Raw genomic sequence first — 21,470 nt, 5'->3', positions numbered from 1 at the left:
AGCTAGAGAAGATCAAATTCGCTGTGAGAGGTAACGCTGATAATTTCTATGGCAGATGGCAACTCCCTCCCCTCCCCCCTTTTTTTTGTTCTTTTTCTCTTGTCTTCTTTTTTTTCTCTTTTTTATGGTTGTTGAGGTTGGGTTGATTTATTAACGGATTTGCTTGCTTCATAAATATGTCTTTGTTTTTGATTTTTTGTTGATACCACGAAAAAAAAAGAAATAAAAAGTCATGACAAGTGGTTATCATGAAACAGCACCTTTTATTGACTTGTTAACAGAAGATGATTTAGTTGATGACTCATATTTTATGAACACTTAGGAGGGACGTAACCATGTATCCGCTTACTCAGCAACATCAGACTAAAGTGAAAGAAAAACGAAAAGATATAAGCATCTCATTAGTAATTAGTTTTTGCCCATCAAATATCAAAGTTAACATTTAAGTCCTAACTTAATATTAAACCCGAAAACTGCAATATTCATGCAAAATGTAGAGCAAAGTAAAACGGATTTTTGAAATTATTTGAAGGAAAGCAATCAACCCTTTTACTTTGATATTACAGTCAAACCACCACAGATTAATTTTCTGAAGTTTAAAATACATTTTTGAAGTAAGAAAAAGTCATATACACCAAATCAAAAAGATACCTTTCCAGCATCACGGCTCTTGACTCTCAGCTTGTTGACCTGGGACTCAGCGATGTCAGCACGCTCCTGAGCTTCTTCCAGTTCATGCTGCACCTTCCTGAACCGGGACAGGTGAGTGTTGGCCTGCTCCTCCTGTTAAGAGGGTGGATTTGAATTGTTTCAGTTAAATGGAAGAGTACAATGATTTTGATTCTCTTAGAAAATGTTTGATGTATTTGACTTACAGCCTCCTCAACCTGTCTCTTGTAGGCCTTCACTTTGAGCTGCAGCTTGTCCACCAGAGTCTGAAGTCTGCTCATATTCTTCTTGTCTTCTTCAGTCTAATTGGGGGTTGGTAAAGAGAGTTTGCATAAATAGCATGATAGAATAATTTAATTGTCTTATTGTAAAATAAAATACCTGGTAGGTGAGCTCCTTCACTCTCCTCTCATATTTGCGGACTCCCTTAATAGCATCGGCCCCACGTCTCTGCTCAGCATCAACTTCAGATTCCAGCTCATGTACCTATAATATATCAAAGCAAACACTGAGCTTTAGTTTCCATGTAAATATCATGAGCTTTGGTGGGCTTTGGTGGACAAATCTGTATGGTTCATACCCTAGCCTCCAGTTTCTGGAGTTGCTTCTTGCCACCCTTCATGGCCAGGCTCTCGGCCTCATCCAGACGGTGCTGCAGGTCCTTGATGTTGATCTCCAGGTTCTTCTTCATCCTCTCCAGGTGAGCACTGGTGTCCTGCTCCTTCTTCAGTTCTTCAGCCATCATGGCTGCCTGAAATTATGAGAGGTGTCCCACTAAAATGTAACCTATTAACAAATTGTTAAAGGATAGTTTCACTTTTTTCTTAACCTCGACCTCATTGAAATGTTACCGCACATCAAAGAGGGTTGAATCATGAAACGTTTCTGTCAATAAACGTATCCAGATGAACTGATTCAACCTTCTTTGATTTTCTTACCTGGATTATTGAGCATGCATAAAAACATTACTTCACATCATTGAGAATCGTGTAGACAAAAACTTCACTGAATGCTTTAGTACTGAGAAACTTAACACTTTGTTGAATCTTTTCTTTTTTTTCTTTTTGAGATACTTTATTGATCCCCATCGGGAAATGACACTCTGCATTTAACCTATCCTAGCTGTGTAGCTAGGACCAGTGGGCTGCCACCGTGCAGCACCCAGGGACCAACTCCAGTTTGTCTTGTCATGCCTCGGTCAAGGGCACAGACAGGAGTACTAACCCTAACATGCATGTCTTTTGATGGTGGGGAAAACTGGAGCACCTGGAGAAAACCCACCGCAAATACGGGGAGAACATGTAAACTCCACACAGAGGACGACCTGGGAACACCCTCAAGTTTGGACAACCCCAGTGTTCGAACCCAGGACCTTCTTGCTGTGATGTGACTCCGCTAACCACTGGGCTACCGTGCTGCCCATCATCTTGATGGGCTTCAACAAAGTCAATTGGGCCATCATTAAAGCTTTTATAAACCATGATATGTCTCCTTTTCAAAAACGAGACTAGTGTCCGACAATGGGGTGAAGGCTGAAAAAACAAACAAACAAAAAAAAACAAACCCCAGTCCCATAAGGTTATCAACGAAACAAAATCAGTTTTACTTGATTAATTTTAACTTCACCTAACCTGTAGAAAGCTTAGATCAGTGGTTCCCAAACTTTATCAGTTAGGCCCATTTTTCACAACAGAAAAATTTTCCACCCCTCTGACAAACACCAAATCCTCAATGAGTGACTTTGGGTCAATACACCAAACATAACGAATCAACAAGTATTTGAATTTTATTTTCTCAATGAGCTGCTCAACCAATTCATCTGAAATATCACTTTCCTGCCTTGAAATAGTGTTATCTGACAGCGGGATATGTTTTTTCTAAAAAGGTCGTGGCACTTGTCTCATTAAGCATAGCTGACACCATATCTATGGCAGCAAGAAGTCTTAGCTGCTCTGTTACTGTGTGTGGTTCTCTACATTTCACATTTGCGAAATAGACATATAGGCTTTGTTAATCACTAGTGTTTGATATGGGCCAGTGGTGTAGTCACTGTAGACTATCCAGGTACTGGGAATATTTGCAGATATGTAGTGTTCATGCCACTGCTAACTTATCTTACTGATTCACTCTCTCCATCAAAAGTCATTGTGTTCTGTTGTAGGCTACATGTTGGCTTGTACATTTAGTAGTGTCCTGCTAGTAACCCACTATAATTTTTTTCAGACGCAACATTCTCTCATTAAATGTTTGTACTGATCAGATTTTTACTCTTATTGTCATCCTTCATCTGCCTCAGCCCCACCCACATTATGTTAGCTCCCCCCTTATGGGAAGCACCCCACACTATGGGAATCAATGGCTTAGATAAAATGAAACAGCCAACTGCAACTCACATCAGTGATAGCCTTCTTGGCCTTCTCTTCAGCATTTCTTGCTTCTTGGATCGAATCATCCACTTCACCTTGAACCTGGACAAGGTCACCTTCCAGCTTCTTCTTCGTGTTTATTAGACTGGTGTTCTGAATGTTAAAAAGGTGAAATAATGATTATATTGATGCAATGAGGTCATCTAGTATTTGTGAGAATATTTTGATTGATGCAAATGATTAACAACATGCCTGAGAGTGAAGCAGTCCCACACGCTCACTGGCATCAATCAGCTCCTGCTCTGCCACTTTGCGACCTCTTTCTGTCTGTTCCAGAGCAGATCTCAGCTCCTCAATCTCAGCCAGCATCAGACCATTTCTACGCTCCACCATGGCAACCTGCTCCTTCATGTCTTCATGTGCTCTGACAGCATCATCAAGGTGCAGTTGGGCATCCTGAAAACAAAGAGAAATCAATGTGAATTGGCTAGTTTACACACATCAACATTTAGCTATTGTATGTATGCTGCTGTATGTAGCTACGTTACCTTGAGCTGTCCCTGGACATTCCTCAGTTGTTTCTGAGCCTCAGCAGCCTGCCTGTTGGAATGGCTCAGCTGAACCTCCATCTCATTCAGGTCTCCCTCCATCTTCTTCTTGACTCTCAGTGCATCATTCCTGCTCCTGACCTCAGAGTCCAGAGTGGTCTGCATGGAGTCAATCACCCTCTGGCTGTTCCTCTTGATCTGCTCCATCTCCTCATCCTTCTCTGCAAGCTTTCTGTCAACCTCACCTTTGATCTGGTTGAGCTCAAGCTGAACACGGAGAATCTTGGACTCCTCATGTTCCAGTGTGCCCTTAGAATAATTCCCACCAGTTGTTAATCAAAAATCATTGTATTTTCTGACAAATTAAAAGCATAAAGTTATTCTAGTTCAAAAATTAATGCATTGTTACAGACATGTACATTTTTTCAAAATACACAGGTATGATGAAATTAAATTCTTACCTCTGCTTCCTCCAGGGCTGTTTGAATTTCAGACTTCTCAGTCTCCACTGTCTTTTTGGCCTTCTCCAGCTCATGGATGCTCTTTCCAGTCTCACCAATCTGCTCAGTCAGGTCTGAAATCTCGTCTACACAAGCACATCAGACTCAATAATGTTTGATTTCACAGAATAACCTGCATATTCTAATGATCTAATTGAGGATTAGTTATCTCAGATAAAGGTATCAAGAATAAGGATCTTACACAGGCTATTAAAAGTATATAGCCAAATGTTCTTTTCATTACGAGTTTTTTCAAATGACAGTTGAGGGAGGCTTCGTATGCATAAAGTTGGGAACACAACAATTCCCTTTCAAATCCAGAGCAGACAGATCATATAGAGTATATAAGGCCAATGTTCCCTCAAAATTCATCACTATTTTGGGGATGGAGTATTAAGGGGTGTGGAAGAAATATTGCAAGGGTTATCAGTTACACCTATAAGGGCTTTCCCACATACTGTAAAGAAGAATATGAGTCATTAAAAGTGTTTAATTTCACATTTTGAAATAAGTATTGTGTATTTACGCTGCAGGTTCTTGTTCTCCCTCTTAGTGGTTTCCAGCTGATCCAGAGACTCTTCATAAGAGTTCTTGATCTTGAACAGTTCAGTGCTGAGAGAACGAGCCTCTTTCTGGGCTCCTTCCAGCTCTGCCTGACCCTCCTCATACTTCTGCTTCCACTCAGCCAGGACCTAGTGTTATATAGTTGAAGTAAAATTAGTTGTCTCTTTCTGTTTCTCATTTCATAGATCAGGATTTTTCTTCCTCCCCAATCCTTTACCTTATCAAAGTTTCTTTGTTTCTTGTCAAGGTTAGCAGCCAGTCCATTCGCTCTCTCCACATCAATCATGAGGTCCTCCACCTCACCCTGCAGCCTCTGTTTGGTCTTCTCTAAAGAGGCACACTTTGAGTTCACAGCCTCAATGGATTCCTCAGCATCCTGCAGACGCTGGGCAAGCTTTTTCCTGAAGAGAGAGAACGAAAGAGAGAGAGAGACAGATATTGTTTTTCCTCCATTTTCAGACAAATAACAACTTGTGCCTTTGAGGAGTAGAAAGTTTGTTGTTACTTGGCCTCCTCCAGTTCCTCAGTGCGCTGGATAGCATCAGTCTCATATTTGGACCTCCACTGAGCCACCTCACTGTTGGCCTTTGACATCCCCCGCTGCAGTTCTGCCTTGGCCTCCTGCTCCTCCTCAAACTGCTCCCTGAGCAGGTCACAGTCATGGCGAGCTGACTGAACACCATGGGCTAAGGCATTCTTGGCCTATAAAACACAAGTAATCAAACATTGCTAGTCAACAAATGTAAAGTGCAGTTATGATGTAGGTAAATGTAAAGATTTGGTTACTTTAAAATGAAGACTGTTTTAGATTTGCCATAAGGTATTTTAATGTTAGCATGAGGATATATTCTATTAAGGAAAAGGAAATCACTGATCATAGTTGTCACTGCCTCCCATAATCTCTTACCACTTTGACTCTGCATGGAATATCTTGCAAAAACATTTTTGAATTAAAGTAAAGAGGTGGTACATCTTAATTAACTTGGACATTTTTAAAAATGGCTTTTGCATTTTCAAAAATTTCTATCATATAAAATCCAGTTTATCAATACCCAGTGAGTTTTGTAAAATGTATTACATGTTTTTCATTTAAACGCCCCTATTCCCCAGCCTTTCTCTTTCTTACTCTGGTTCACTTTTTTTCTTTCACTCTCATTTCTACTCACTGCTTTATGTTGTGTTTTGAGATCAGTTAATTTATTATGCGGCACTTTATTTTTCACAGGGTTTCAACACCTGTGACAAGCTAAAAGAGGTTAAAACAAAAACTGGTCCATTATACCTTCACTTCCTCCTCAATGTGCCTCTTGAGCTCCTCAATCTGTTGCGTGTACGCCTGCTTGCCTCTGGTCAACTGGGAGACAAGAGCTTCTTTTTCCTCCAGCTGGCGAGAATACTCACCTGAATGGAAAAAAATTAAATGTGTTATCTATGCCATTTATTCACACCACCTTTTGTTGTTTTTATCAGTGGTTTCACTCACCGTTCTCTGTTGTGAGTCTTGCCCTCTGTGCACTCATGTCATTCAGCTGGCGAACGTTCTCATCATTTTTGGACTTCAGTTCACTCAGCTGGTCCTCAAGAGTTCTGCACATTTTCTCCAAGTTGCCCTGTGAACAGTGAAATGGATTATGATTAAAAGCTTTTTTTAAAAATGCAACAATTAATAAATGCTTATAGATTTGCTACAGTAGTATTGTAATGGTTTTAGCTGTTGTAAAGGCTTAATAATAGTTGATACATAAAAGGGGACTGAATGCTGCGTCAGTTTATTTTTCTAGAACTGCTATATACACCTGCCTTTTGTTTGTAATTTTATGTTGAAAATGGAGATAGTTTTTACTTAGACCTCTCCACTTAGAAAATAATCCACCTTTGATTTGGCAACAGCCTCCATGTTGCTAGAGAGGTCATCGATCTCCATCTTGTACTCGCTCTTTTCCTTCTCCAGCTTCTGTTTGACACGCTGGAGGTTGTCAATCTGCTCGCCCAGCTCTGCAACACTGTCAGCCTGCTTCTTGCGGAGAGCTGCTGCAGTGGCTTCATGCTGTAGGGTGGACTCCTCGAGGTCACGACGCAACTTCTGCAATTCAGCCTCACGCTTCTTGTTCATCTCAATCTGAGCAGCTGTTGCTCCTCCAGCCTCTTCAAGTCTCTCACTGATCTCCTCAAGTTCTCTGGAGAGGTCGGCTCTCTGCTTTTCCACCTTAGCCCGAGCAGCGCGCTCCGCCTCAATCTCCTCTTCAAGTTCCTCAATACGAGCCTGAGACAGAGGTTAAATCAACTTGGTCTGAACACTCAAACATATGTCTTTTATTTAAATTAGAACTGCAGATAAAATATATTACCTGGAGCTCCTTGATCTTCTTTTGAAGCTGAGCACCAAGGGACTGTTCATCCTCAATCTTACTGAGGAGCTGGCTGGTCTCAAAGTCTTTCCTATATGTGAAGAACAAAATATTAACGTGAGCTAGCAATTATAATATACTAATTTCATCTCGTGGTGGATAAAACATAGGTCAACTTTTCATGTTGTTGTCAAGTCTAAGTATGGCAGTGGGTTTAGTAATGAGCAAAGTCTAGGAACTTGTTTCATTAATTTACTTTTTGATTTTCTCTTCAGACTGCTGCTTGTCATTTTCCAGATCCATTATGGATTCCTGGGCCAGTTTCAGATCTCCCTCAAGCTTTCTCTTGGCTCTCTCAAGGTCCATACGAAGCTTCTTCTCTTGTTCCAGTGAACCCTCAAGCTATTAAAATCACAATTTATTTTAATGGTCTGTATTAGGCATTTACAATGAAACATCAATTGTCAAACTCAAGAAAGGTTTACATGATCAGAAATATGGTATTCTCACATCATCCACTTGCTGTTCCAGCTTGGTCTTGGCCTTGGTCAGAGTGTTGACTTTGTCTTCCTCTGCCTGGAGATCATCCAGTGTCTGCTGGTGAGCCTCCTGCAGGGCTTTCTTCTCCTTGGTTAACTTGGCAATAGATTCATCTTGAGAGGCCATCTCCTCTGTCAGGTTCTTCACCTGATATTGCAATGGGCAATTTATTCATATTTCTGTTACTTTATATGTGTATGAATGAAAAATATGATTAGATATGTCTTTATATATGCTCAATAATCCAGGTAAGGAAGTCACAGATAGTTGAATCAGTTCATCTGGATTAGATATAATATTGCTATCAGCAAGTTTGAGTTTAGGGGAACTGCACCTTGTTTTCTGTGGCGTGTTTCTCCTTTTCCACTTTGGCCAAAGTAAGCTCCAAGTCATCAATGTCTTTCTTCAGCTCAGAACATTCGTCCTCCAACTTCCTCTTCTTGGCAGTCAGCTCAGCATTGATTTCTTCTTCATCCTCCAGTCTCTCAGTTGTGTCTTTGAGTTTGGCCTCGAGCTGGATCTTGCTTTTAATGAGTCCTTCACATCTTTCCTCGGCATCAGAGAGGTTCTCACCTTCCTATGGTTTGAAATTACATTTAATTTTAACCAGCAGTTTTTGGATGAAATAGTTTGAAGAAGTTTTATGAGTGTCAACAGATCGTCATTAATGAGCAAATACTCAAGAAAAGAGGCATATCTTTTGTTTTCAATCCACTTACAGATGCTACTTGCAGTTGTAGGTCATTCTTCTCCTGGATCAGGGAAACCATCTTCTCTTCCAGGTCTTTTTTCTTGGCCAGGGCAGTAGCAAGGTCTGTTGTCATCTTCTCATAGTTCTCCTTCATCTGAACCAGTTCCTTCTCAGTCTCAGCACTCTTCAGAAGAGGCTTGATCTTGAAGTACAGATTCATCCATGGCCAGTTTTTCACATTCATGAATGAGCGGATGTTGTACTGGATTGAGAAGATAGCTTCTCTACAAATTGAATAAAAAATATTGTGAAATAGCTATGACGAAACAAAAAGACATATGGATGTTACTCTGATGGAAATATAAATCAGTATTCTCTGTTACAACCCTACCTCCTCTCCATCATCTTGACAAACTCTTTCCTCATGAGGAAACCTCTGCAGAGAGCCTGAGTCATGGTCACCAGCTTAGCCAGTTTGTCATCTCTCATCTCCTCCAGGGTACCCAGCAGACCAGCTTTGAAGAATACCTGCATTGTTTAAAATAAAAAAAGGAAAATTAAAACTAAACACACAACTAAATGAGGGGTTACATTCAAGTAAAATTTGCTTTTATTTCTCACAAACAGTAACCTTGGTATGTCCAAACTTGTACTGAGTGTGGTCCACATCAATGGAGCCCAAGAGCTTCTCTGAAGCCTTCTTGTTGTCAATAAACTGTCCCTCTGGGATGACACTGGCATTCAATACTTTATATCTAAAAGGGAAAGTATTGTAATTTGGATGTCATTTTGATATTGCTCATAATTTCCAAAGAAGTTGATTTCACTCCTCACTACAGTAGTGTTGGTATTGGGAAAACTCAACTGAGCTCTGTTTTTCATTCTTTCATACTCTAGAGAAGTGTTAGAATTCACCTCTGCTTGAAGTCAGCATAGAGGATTCTGCTGGGGAAGCCCTTTCTGCAGATTCTGATACCCTCCAGCACACCATTACATCTGAGCTGGTGGATGACCAGGAAGTTCTCCATAAGACCTGGATATCATTAAACATATTTAGTATTTTCATATACATAATCATTCATATTTAGCAACCATGTCGTCTTGTATATTTTACCTGGAGTCTTTGACTCATTGGGAATCAGGCAACGGACAAAATGAGGATGGGTGCTCCTTAGATTGGTCATCAGTTTGCCCAAGTTCTCCTGCAGATTGGCACTGATTATTGAGACAGTACTACACCAGAAAATGATAATATAGACTTAATTTCAAAATGTGTTTTGATTTTTGTAAGAAAGAAATGTATCAATGAAACATAACATACTCTGAAAAGAGCAGACACAGTCTGGAAGGAGCCTCCCTTCTTTTTGCCAGCTTTCTTGCTCTTAGTAGCATCTGTTTATGAAAAATGAATTTCTCTTTATCACTCAAGACAATTGCACTCAATCTTAATGATGAATATAGCTGGGCCAGTTAACCAGTCAACTGATTTGTAAATTTCTTACCATCACCCCCAGCGTGAGCGGCATACAAGAGACAAAGCAGTTTGTTAGAGGCCTTCTGGTAGAGCTGGACGACTGAATCATTCAGGGGGTCCTTGTTCTTGTCCAGCCAGCCACTGATGTTGTAGTCCACTGTACCAGCATAGTGAACCAGGGAGAAGTGAGCCTCAGCTTTGCCTTTCCCTGGCTTTGGCTTCTCAAAGGCTTTAGTCTTGCCAAGATGCTGATCATGCAGCTTATTCTTGAAGGTTGTGTCTGAGGCCTTGGGGAACATGCACTCCTCTTCAAGGATGGAGAAGATGCCCATTGGCTGGATAGACAAACAGATACGATATAGACGATAGTGACAATAGTGGACGATAGTGAGCATCTTCCCATGCTTTCAGGAACCAAGTATTTGGCTGCCAGGGAGACATCACTTACCTTCTCAATAAGCTCAATGCAGGCAGCCAAGTCCATACCAAAGTCAATGAACTCCCACTCAATGCCCTCTTTCTTATATTCCTCTTGCTCCAGGACAAACATGTGGTGGTTGAAGAACTGTTGCAGTTTCTCATTGGTGAAGTTAATGCAGAGCTGTTCCAAGCTGTTGAACTACACAAATGGGTGTGGAATGATTGGTGTGAGCAATCAGTATTGATACATATTGATGCTTACTAAGTAAATCTTTTTATTTACTTACGTCAAAGATCTCAAATCCAGCGATGTCCAACACGCCAATGAAGTACTGTCTTGGCTGCTTGGTATCCAACATCTCGTTGATTCGGACGACCATCCACAAGAACATTTTCTCATATATAGACTTACAAAGAGCCATGGTGGAATTGTGAACCTAGAAACAAGGACAAAAGACTTAAGGGGCTTGGCTTAAATATTTCAATCAGATTTACATTGCATTATTTTTGAACATCTAAAATTTTATCTACTTCATTTGTTCATTCACCTGTGGCACAGTCTGACCCTTGGTCACATACTCGTTTCCGACCTTGACTCTTGGGTAGCACAGAGCTTTGAGCATGTCAGCTGAGTTCAGGCCCAAGAGGTAGGCGATTTTATCAGCCTCTGATATAAAAACATAATTTTGCACTTAATCCTTTGGAGTTTGCCTTGAAATATCTGACATGTAAACTAAGTACATGTGATACCAAATTTTTTTAACATCATTTATACCTTCATTGCCATCAGGCTCAGCCTGCTCTTCACGCTGCTTCTGCTTGAACTTCATGTTACCATGATGCATCGCGGCACCAGTCAGCTTGTAGATTCCAATCTTTTCCTCAGCAGTGAAGCCCAAGATGTCAATGGCAGTCTGTATTGCGCATATGAAGAAATAATTGAAATCAGATGCTTTGTGATGAATAAATGCTTATACTCTAAAAAACATGAGTGTTTTGTGGACTTACATCTGTTGCAATGAACTCCTCCACGTCATCGATGCTTTTGACAGAGATTTCACCCTGACTGATCATATGGTAGTCATAGGGGTTGGTGGTGATCAGAAGAGCCTCTGGAAAAGATTAAAAGAAATAGATTAGATATTTGTATTACCTTCTACACTGTGGATTAATTTCTCATGCTCTGTTTACATACCCAGGAGCTCTGCTTTGTGACCAGTCATTAGCTGGTAAAAGATATGGTAGCTCCTCTCAGCAGACAACTGGAAGGTGACTCTGGACTTCTCCAGCAGATCTGTAGATTACATACCAAGGCCACATCATATTTCCATGAATAAACATCAAACAGTATAGCAATGATGATGACTCACATGTTCACATCAGTTCACACTTCCAAGAGTAAATAACTGACATCCGCTACAAACACAACTTACATGTTTCAATATCAGCTGAAGCCAGCTTTCCCGTGGTTCCAAAGTGGATTCTGATGAATTTACCCTAAACATTGATGCCATCGAGATTATTACTCATAGATACGATTCATAAGAAACTCACATTTTTCATTATGTTTTGTTCATCACTTACAAAACGAGAGGAGTTGTCATTCCTCACAGTTTTGGCGTTACCATAGGCCTCTAGAAGAGGGTTGGCTGCAATGATTTGATCTTCCAGCGAACCCTACACAAAGATATAAGAAATATGGTGAAGGTTTTTATCATAAATTCATCCAAAGCTGCAATGATTATTATCCAAGAAAGCCAATAAGGACCTGTATTTTGCCAGAAGTCTCTGCCTTCTTGCCTCCAGCCACTGCGATTGTCGCAAAGTACTGGATGACACGCTTGGTGTTGACAGTCTTTCCAGCACCAGATTCTCCGCTGGGGATGACAGAAGAAATTCATTTTCAATTCCATTAATTACCTTCATTTTCAATTCCGTAAACTCTGTTGTAGTAATTTGTATAAATACTTACGTGATGAGGATAGACTGATTCTCACGATCTGAAATAAACATACTTCCAAATTAAATCTTTATTAAATGCTTTACATAGAATTCTTTTCAGTGTATGGTTACACACCCCTGCCAACAACTGCATGATCTTACCAGTGAGCATGAACTGATAGGCATTATCAGAGATGGAGAAGATGTGGGGTGGAGCCTCAATCCTCTTCTTGCCTCTGTATCCATTTACGACCTGTGTATCATACACAGGGAGCCACTTGTAGGGGTTCACGACGACGCAGAAGAGCCCAGAGTAGGTCTGTAATAGTGGAGAGAGAATGTGTATGTTGTGATGGGCAAACAGTAAACCAATATAAAGGCACATTATATTCAAAACTGAAAACTCACGTAGATCATCCATGATGAAAAACGCTCTTTGAGGTTGTACAACACAGCAGGCTCGTTGAGGTGGGTCATCATGGCCATGTCCTCAATCTTATCAAACTTTGGAGGATTCATTGGGTGAATATCATCTTCTTTAACAGTGATTGTCTGAAACACAATTCAAGGGAAAAAATTAGTGTAAGTTTATAAGTGTATTGAATAAACCATTATAGATTCACTCACCTTTCCACAAAGAGTCTCCACAGTGGCTTTACCACCCTCTCTACTGGTGAGTTTACCCTTGAGGTACATCTCGTGTGGTTCAGTCACAAAGAAGGCGGTTTTAGCATCAAATGGAGTATTCTGAGCCTCAAGCCTCTCCCTCTCTGGTTTTCGGAGGTAGATGGCCGCGGGGCCATAGGCCTCCATCTCTGCGTCCGTGCTCATGGTGGCACTTTAGTGGAGACTGAAAATATTAAGAGATCAAAACCATTAAATATTTCAGAGAGATATAAAGAGGCTAGAGGTGTTGGATGTTTTTTTCCATCTCGTGGATATATTTGCAGTGGCATCTTTTACCTTACTGAATCTCGACAGTGACTGGCACAGCGTCTAGTGTTGCCTCCAAAAGGTAGGAAAAGACATTCAGATGATCAATTAATTATGAGCACAACAGCTTGTTTCCGTTTATTTTCCAAATCTAACAAAAATCCACCAAAATAATTGAAACTGAAAAATAATCTCAGTTTAACTGTGAGTCAAGGTGTCATCCATGGAAAAACTTTTCCACATTCAGTCAATGAATGACATTTCACGTAGTCACTCAGACTTCTCTGGATAGAAGGTGGTTCTTTTAGGTTCCATCCTTGGGGTACTGTCTGATAGTCTGTTCACAGTCCTCTGGTCTTACCCTAAGCTTGTCATTCCTTTTTTAAGTGATCAAATCATTCCTTCTCAAAATCTAGAACTGTTATTTGTTAACTTACATATTCGCTTGATTACTTAAAGGTGGAATGAGGGATGTTGAAAATCAGCTAATTTTCGCATCCTAGGACTTAATCTGAAACAACTACTGTTTAGAAAATGACTCAAATGAATGAAAGAAGCATGCAATTTTTAAGGTAACTGACACCTCAAGAAAATGCCCTGGCAGATTTCATAGCACTTGGATGTCTCCTAAGAATAAGGTAACTATGACAATGTAAGCAAGTTTCGAGAGCATGCATTAATAATTTTCAGCAAATCAAGATTAACTGCCATTAACAGAAATAAAGTCATACTATAAAGCCACAGTTAATGTACTCACCTGTGTTGAAAGGCTACCAGTTCAGAAAGAGAGCAAGAGCAGCTTCTTTTATAGAGGGTGGGACTGCCTAATCAGCAGGAAATCCCCGCTCAATTTGGTCAAGCATTCTGGTCAGCCTGTTGCATATTTATTTTTGGTGGCAACTTGTACTGTGCTTGCAAGCACGAATCATTATTAATCTTCATGGATCAATATTAAAATATTCAGCTGCTGTGTCAAATTTGTCAGCATAATAAAACAAGAACACCAGATAGTCCAGATATATTAATGGAATAAAGAATAATTTAAAAAATTATTGGGTATATTGAGTTTTTTTCAGTGGAATGAAAAACATCTACATATATAGTGCATTTGTTTCCAAGATGTGAGCCAATATATAATTCTTGTGCTGATATGATCTCATTTAGCAAGGCAAGTTGACTGATAAAATTCTTCATGTACGGCAACAAAGTAATAGCAGTAAATGAAAATTATCAATATAAACATGCACACACTCAAACATGGAAGCTATCATGTCTGTGAATGTACATGGAAGCTATCATGCAGACCTTTATTTCTGGCCATTTAGCAAATTCACTTGACTTGTAAGGGGTTAAGGGGCTTGCACAAAAAACAAAAACAAAAAAATTGACAAATTATTTTGCTATGAGACACATACATGCTCATCCACTTTCCTCATTAGATTTTTCCAGCCACTCACAAACTTGTGTGTAGCTTCAGTGCTACCAGGCTAATAAATAGATAGTGCATTGGATGGTCGATTAACAATTTTAAAAAGCGGAGTTGTTCATTTGAAGGACATGAAAGATACGAGTCTTCTCTATCTTTATTTATCATGAGCATCACTGGGCTCTGGTTTTGGAGAAGCATCAAAATGTCAGTGGTGTTCAGTTGCGGATCCCTGGCACATCTCAGGTGTCTGAAATTAAATAAACTTAGTAGTCAAGGTCATTATTTAAATGTCCCCAGTATAAAATAAATAAATAATAGAATTTAATCATCAAAACTTAATAATCTTTTACATATTCTACATTATCCATGACATGATTTGGCAGTTGCATAAAATCTTTAAACTCTTAGTATACGTTCTTAAAGCACTGCTTTTATAACCTGCTTATTAAATTACTTGTGTAATTTAATACACAATGTTCAAATTATGTCCTAGAAATACCTGATTTGTACACATTTAGTTTCAATTCACAGACTTGTTGATTTTAAAATGAAAAAAAAAAAGATTTTACATTGATAGGATTGCATTATATTAATTGTCCTACTGGGCTGTATGAAATGTAAGCATGGGAATGTTTTGGAAATATACCCAAATATTTATTGTCTACAGTTACAGCACACTGGCACATCTCTTATTCCTCTACTAAAATTGTAGATGATTCAATCCATAAAAGGTAAATCAGTATTATGTATCACTGTGAATGGGACTTGAAGAACAGTTGCCAACTTTTGGGATCAGACCCAAAATAAGTTTCACATAAGTCAAAGAAGAATTTTATCCCTTTGCTCCACATGATACTAAAGTACTGACGTCTGCAATTAAAGCAGGACGCCCAGTTCTTGGAAAACAAGCCCGAAGGCTTAACACCAATATTGAATTTTTGAGAATGTATTTATTGTTTTTGAACTTGAGCGCTGACATTGCTGATTCACAGAAAAGATGTCCCCATTAAACAGATACAACATGGACGTAGGTGCAATGTGCTGCGTGGCCGTAGCTCTCATTTTACAATGGGAATGGGTTATTTGTTGGTGATCGTGTATGTTTTCCCAGAGCACAAGGTGATACAACGTGATCAAAAATGGAAGATATTTTGCACATGTGGGATCACGCGCCGTTATGTGTAAATCGCTTGCACGGTCCAGGTCCAGAGGATTTTATCCACTTTCAGAGTGGCCAAGCTGTGAGCTGGTATGGCTGCCCGACTTTGAATATTGGTCGCGATAGTCTGGCAGGTTACGCTGTAGTTGGTGTTCTAACTTCTTGATCCACGTGCCCCTTTTTAAATTTCAGCACCTGCCCCTCTCAAGGTCTCTGCTCAGCCTTGGCTGCCTACTCTTTTATACGTTAAGCCTTATTTCTTTCTCAACCAAATGGCTACTCTTTGTTTTTGCAGCTTTATTTGTTATTTGTTATTTGATATAATAAGCTTCATTACAGTTTATGTCACATCTAAAAGGAACCCAAAGAGAGGGACTTGGGTTTCTTTTGGGACTGGAAAATAAGGAGGGAAGCAACAGGCACACTTAGTCGATTAGAGCACATTTTAGCTGTTGCCATCAGGGTGTTGCTCCGCCTCACCTGCCTGTAAAAGTAATCAGCATAATGCAATAATGGAGGCAACAAGACCAATAAGGCAAGATAAAGCTAAGGCCAACAAAACAGTGTTCAGTGCTAATAATGAAAAGGAGAGATATGACAACCAAACGCAACAGATGCAGAAAGACACATGACCCAAAAACATGTCCAGTGTATAGAACTGAAGTCGGTTAGGACACGCATGCACGAGTGGTGTTCTTCGTCCCTGAATAAAGTTAATAAAAAAGGACTACCAGACAGTCTCCTCATCAGTATAAACCACAATAAGCTATACAAGTACCTGGGGTGTATATAGACAATAAACTGGACTGGGCTAAGAACACTGAGGCCCTCTACAAGAAGGGACAGAGCTGTCTCTACTTTTTGAAGAGGCTGAGGTCCTTCAACATCTGCCAGACAGTGCTTAAGATGTAGTATGAGTGTGTGGTGGCCAGTGCTCTCCTGTTTGCTGTTGTGTGTTGGGGCAGCAGGTTGAGGGTAGCAGATGCAAACAGGCTCAATAAACTGATCCGCAAGGCTGGTGACATTTTGGGGGTGGAACTGGATTCTCTGGTGGCGGTTTCTGAGAGGAGGACGCTGTTGAAATTATATGCCATCATGGACAACGTCTCCCACCAACTCCATGATGTGCTGGTTGGGCACAGGAGTACGTTTAGTAATAGGCTCATTCTGCCGAAAAGCACTACAGAGCACCACAGGAGGTCATTCCTGCCTGTGGCCATCAAACTCTACAACTCCTCCCTCAGACTCAGACTGTCAGACACTTGGAGTTAATGGTCACTGGACTGGCCTTGTCAGGTTTTGTTTGTGCTGCTTGTTGTGTGCTGCGGTAGATAGGGTGTTATGTGCACCATGCTTGTTGAAATATTTTTTTCTTATTTCTTTTTCTTATTTTATCTTTTATTTTTATTTGTTTCTGTTTTTCTTGTTTCTATTTGTTTCTATTTTCTAATCTTTTATCTTGTTAGTTTCTAGTTATTAGAGTGTGAGTGTCTGTAATAGAACCCAGTTTCCCCTCGGAGATGAATGAAGTATTCTGATTCTGATAATCGTTGTTCTAAGTCATTTACCCCTTCAATCCATCGACTCAATGCAATGTAGTATCCCCCCCCCACACACACACATACACTTTCACATTACATCACAAACAAGGCATAATCATGATTATGTTTTGTTTATCTGTGATCTCTGTGCATGGTATGCTGGGTGTTGCGTTTTCTTTTGAATGGAACTGTTATTTTAATGTTATGTACAGTGCATCCGGAAAATATTCACACCCCTTCACTTTCCCCACATTTTGTTATGTTACAGCCTTATTCCAAAATGGATTAAATTCCTTTTTTTCTCATCAATCTACACACAATACCCCATAATGACAAAGTGAAAAAGGTTTTGTAGAAATTTGTGCAAATTTATTAAAAATAAAAAACTGAAATATTGCATGTACATAAGTATTCACACCCTTTGCTATGACACTCAAAATTGAGCTCAGGTTCATCCTGTTTCCACTGATCATCCTTGAGATGTTTCTACATCTTGATTGGAGTCCACCTGTAGTAAATTCAATTGATTGGACATGATTTGGAAAAGCACACACCTGTCTATATAAGGTCCCACTGTTGACAGTGCATGTCAGAGCAGAAACTAAGCCATGAAGTCAAAGGAATTGTCTGTGGACCTCCGAGACAGGATTGTATCGAGGCACAGATCTGGGGAAGGGTAAAAGAAAAATTCTACAGCTTTGAAGGTCCCGAAGAGCACAGTGGTCTCCATCATTCGTAAATGGAAGAAGTTTGGATCCACCAGGACTCTTCCTAGAGCTGGCCGCCCAGCCAAACTGAGCATTCGAGGGAGAAGGGCCTTGGTCAGAGAGGTGACCAAGAACCCGATGGTCACTCTGACAGAGCTCCAGCATTCCTCTGTGGCGATGGGAGAACCTTCCAGAAGGACAACCATCTCTGCAGGACTCCACCAATCAGGCCTTTATGGTAGAGTGGCCAGACGGAAGCCTCTGCTCAGTAAAAGGCACATGACAGCCTGCTTGGAGTTTGCAGGAGAGCACCTAAAGGACTCTCAGACCATGAGAAACAAGATTCTCTGGTCTGATGAAACCAAGATTGAACTTTTTGGCCTGAATGCCAAACGTCACGTCTGGAGGAAACCAGGCACCTCTCATCAGCTTGCTAATACCATCCCTACAGTGAAGCATGGTGGTGGCAGCATCATGCTGTAGGGATGTTCTTCAGCGGCAGGAACTGGGAGACTAGTCAGGATCGAGGGAAAGATGAATGGAGCAAAGTACAGAGAGATCCTTGATGAAAACCTGCTCCAGAGCGCTCAGGACCTCAGACTGGGGTGAAGGTTTACCTTTCAACACGACAACGACCCTAAGCACACAGCCAAGACAACGAAGGAGTGGCTTTGGGACAAGTCTGTGAATGTCATTGAATGGCCCAGACTTGAACCCCATTAAACATCTCTGGAAAGTTCTGAAAATAGCTGTGCAGCGACGCTCCCCATCTAACCTTACAGAGCTTGAGAGGATCTGCAGAGAAGAATGGGAGAAATACCCCAAATATAGGTGTGCCAAGCTTGTAGCTTCATACTCAAGAAGACTTGAGGCTGTAATCGCTGCCAAGGGTGCCTCAACCAAGTACTGAGTAAAGGGTGTGAATACTTGTGTACATGTAATATTTCGGTTTTTTATTTTTAATAAATTTGCAAAAATGTCTAAAAACCTTTTTCGCTTTGTCATTATGGGGTATTGTATGTAGATTGATGAGGGAAAAAAAGGAATTTAATCCATTTTGGAATAAGGCTGTAACATAACAAAATGTAGGGAAAGTGAAGGGGTGTGAATACTTTCCGGATGCACTGTATGTTGTTATGTGTTGTATTGTGAGTTCTCACGTCCAGTTGCCTTTGTAGGGATAGATAAAGTTGTTTTGTTTTGTAGTGAATTACACATCTGCATTATCTCATTTACCTATTAGGAAGGATCAACTTCCAAAAAAAAGACCAGGTTTCATTTACACTTTTATTCGTAATACAGTATAGACAAGGGGTTGGGGTGCAAATGTTCTCATCAAGAATGAGAAAATGGAAGTCTGTGAGCTGCAGATGTGCAGCCTCCCAGGTGGCCCCTCGCACAAAAGCGACCAAGTCTGACATGAAAGGACAGCGAACAGGCTATCAGAATTTCAAAGCCCTTATAAAAAGACGTCAAATGTGTTTAACCGTTGTGGTTTTCATTATATAAAATGAATGAAGGTGAATGGCTACTCTGCTGACTGACTTTCATTCATTCTATAGCAATACAACAATGGTAAAAAAAAACTAAAAAAAACACATAACTCAGCCATGGGAAATGTTTTATTGTAGCTACTGAGATGATTTGCGGCTGTGACTGTGATTAATCTTGTGAAGGCAGTTTCTCTGCCATATAATCTTATATGATGTTTGCTTACTTTTAATCTTTAATCGTGTTTAACTTTAGTCTATATTGCTTAGCTAGATGCTTGAAGTTCATAGCCTAGCGACTGACGATGCACAAGCCAGTACATTCTTAGTGCCTGTCCCAAGCCCGGATACATGGGGAGGGTTGTATCTGGAAGTGCATCAGGCGTAAAACCTTTGCCAAATCAAATATGTGGATCATAAATCAGACTTCCATACCGGATTGGTTGAGGCCCAGGTTACCAACGACTGTCACTGGTACTGTTGGCCAACAGGGTGCTAGTGGAAACTATGCTACTGTGTTGGGTGAAGGAGAAGGAGAGGGGGAAGGCATGTCCAGAGGCAGAGAGAGAGAGGAGGAAGGGTAGGAGTGTGGAGGTGAGAGTCGGAACACTGAATGTTGGCACTATAACTGGTAAAGGGAGAGAGCTGGCTGATATGATGGAGATACTAACAAAGGTAGGTATACTGTGTGTGCAAGAGACTAGGTGGAAGGGGACTAAGGCCAGGATCACTGGAGGTGGGTTCAAACTCTTTAACCATGATACGAATCGGAGGAGAAATGGGGTAGGGGTAATTCTGAAGGAAGAGTACATCAAAGTTGTGTTGGAGGTGAAGAAAGTGTCAGACATTGTGATGAGTATGAAGCTTGAAATCGAAGATGTGATGATGAATGTTATCAGCGCATATGCCCTGCAAGTTGGGTGTGAGATGGAAGAGGAAGAAGAATTCTAGAGTGAGTTGGATGAAGTGGTGGAGAGGGTACCCAAGGAGGAGAGAGTGGTGATTGGAGCGGACTTCAATGGGCATGTTGGTGAAGGGAACAGAGGTGGTGAGGAGGTGATGGGTAGGTATGGTGCCAAGGAGAGAAATATGGAGGGACAGATGGTGGTGGATTTTGCAAAAATGGCCGTGGTGAATACATATTTCAAGAAGAGGGAGGAACACAGGGTGATGTATAAGAGTGGAGGAAAGTGCACACAGGTGGACTATATCTTATGTAGGAGGCATGATCTGAAAGGGATTGGAGACTGCAAGGTGGTGACAGGGGAGAACATAGTTAGGCAGCATCAGATGGTGGTCTGTAAGATGATTTTGGAGATCAAGAAGAGGAACAGAGATAAGGCAAGAGCCAATGTGGAAGTTGAAGGAGGAAGACTGTTGTGTGGAGTTAAGACAGGCACTGGGTGGTAGTGAAAAGTTGCCAGATGGCTGGGCAACCACTGCAGAAATAGTGAGGGTGACAGCTAGGAAGGTACTTGGTGTGTCATCAGGAAAGAGGAAGGAAGACAAGGAGACTTGGGTGGAATGAGGGCATACAGAAAAGTATACAGAGGAAGAGGTTGGCAAAGGAGAAGCTGGATAGTCAGAGAGATGAAGAAAGTAGACAGGAGTACAAGGAGATGTGGTGTAAAGTGAAGTGAGAGGTTATGAAGGCAAAGGAAAAGGCGAATGGTGACTTGTATGAGAGGTTAGACAGTAAGGAAGGAGAAAGGGGCTTGTAACAATTGGCTAGACAGAGGGACCGAGCTGGGAAGGATGTGCAGCAGGTTAGGGGGATCAAGGACAGAGATGGAAATGTGCTGACAAGTGAGGAGAGTGTGGAAGGAGTACTTTGAGGGGCTGATGAATGAAGAAAATGAAAGAGGGAAGATTTGATGATGTGGGGATTGTGACTCAGGAGGTGTGGTGGATTAGCAAGGAGGAAGTGAGAGCAGCTATGAAGAGGATGAAGAGTGGAAAGGCAGTTGGTCCTGATGACATACCTGCGGAGGCATGGAGATGTTTAGGAGAGATGGCAGTGGGGTTTTTAACTAGATTGTTTAACACAATCTTGGAAAGTGAGAGGATGCCTTAGGAGTGGAGAAGAAGCATACTGGTACCGATTTTCAAGAACAAGGGCGATATGCAGAACTGCTGCAACTACAGAGGTA

At 40.8% G+C, this 21,470-nt stretch overlaps 1 protein-coding gene across 1 annotated transcript; it reads right to left on the bottom strand.

Annotated features, from left to right (window-relative positions):
- Positions 1 to 243: 243 nt before the first annotated feature.
- On the bottom strand, positions 244 to 12,907 carry LOC130119177 (myosin heavy chain, fast skeletal muscle-like). Its single transcript, XM_056287604.1, has 39 exons — positions 12,689 to 12,907; positions 12,470 to 12,613; positions 12,224 to 12,380; positions 12,093 to 12,120; positions 11,889 to 11,997; positions 11,705 to 11,797; positions 11,554 to 11,617; positions 11,316 to 11,414; positions 11,129 to 11,232; positions 10,896 to 11,034; positions 10,669 to 10,787; positions 10,408 to 10,557; positions 10,149 to 10,319; positions 9,729 to 10,035; positions 9,548 to 9,618; positions 9,341 to 9,428; positions 9,142 to 9,259; positions 8,858 to 8,981; positions 8,618 to 8,754; positions 8,255 to 8,510; positions 7,870 to 8,112; positions 7,506 to 7,682; positions 7,252 to 7,397; positions 6,996 to 7,086; positions 6,521 to 6,910; positions 6,131 to 6,257; positions 5,930 to 6,048; positions 5,153 to 5,349; positions 4,865 to 5,048; positions 4,610 to 4,775; positions 4,045 to 4,169; positions 3,584 to 3,892; positions 3,288 to 3,491; positions 3,063 to 3,188; positions 1,250 to 1,420; positions 1,051 to 1,155; positions 876 to 971; positions 652 to 783; positions 244 to 363 (listed from the first exon to the last, which is right to left on the bottom strand). Exons 1-39 carry the CDS (start codon positions 12,890 to 12,892, stop codon positions 346 to 348), a joined length of 5,808 nt encoding a protein of 1,935 aa, XP_056143579.1. The 5' UTR covers positions 12,893 to 12,907; the 3' UTR covers positions 244 to 345.
- Between the last annotated feature and the right edge of the window lie 8,563 nt (positions 12,908 to 21,470).

This window comes from Lampris incognitus, chromosome 10 (genome assembly GCF_029633865.1).
Source record: "Lampris incognitus isolate fLamInc1 chromosome 10, fLamInc1.hap2, whole genome shotgun sequence".
Lineage (NCBI taxonomy): Eukaryota > Metazoa > Chordata > Actinopteri > Lampriformes > Lampridae > Lampris > Lampris incognitus.
This window is presented reverse-complemented; position numbering and strand designations above follow the sequence as displayed.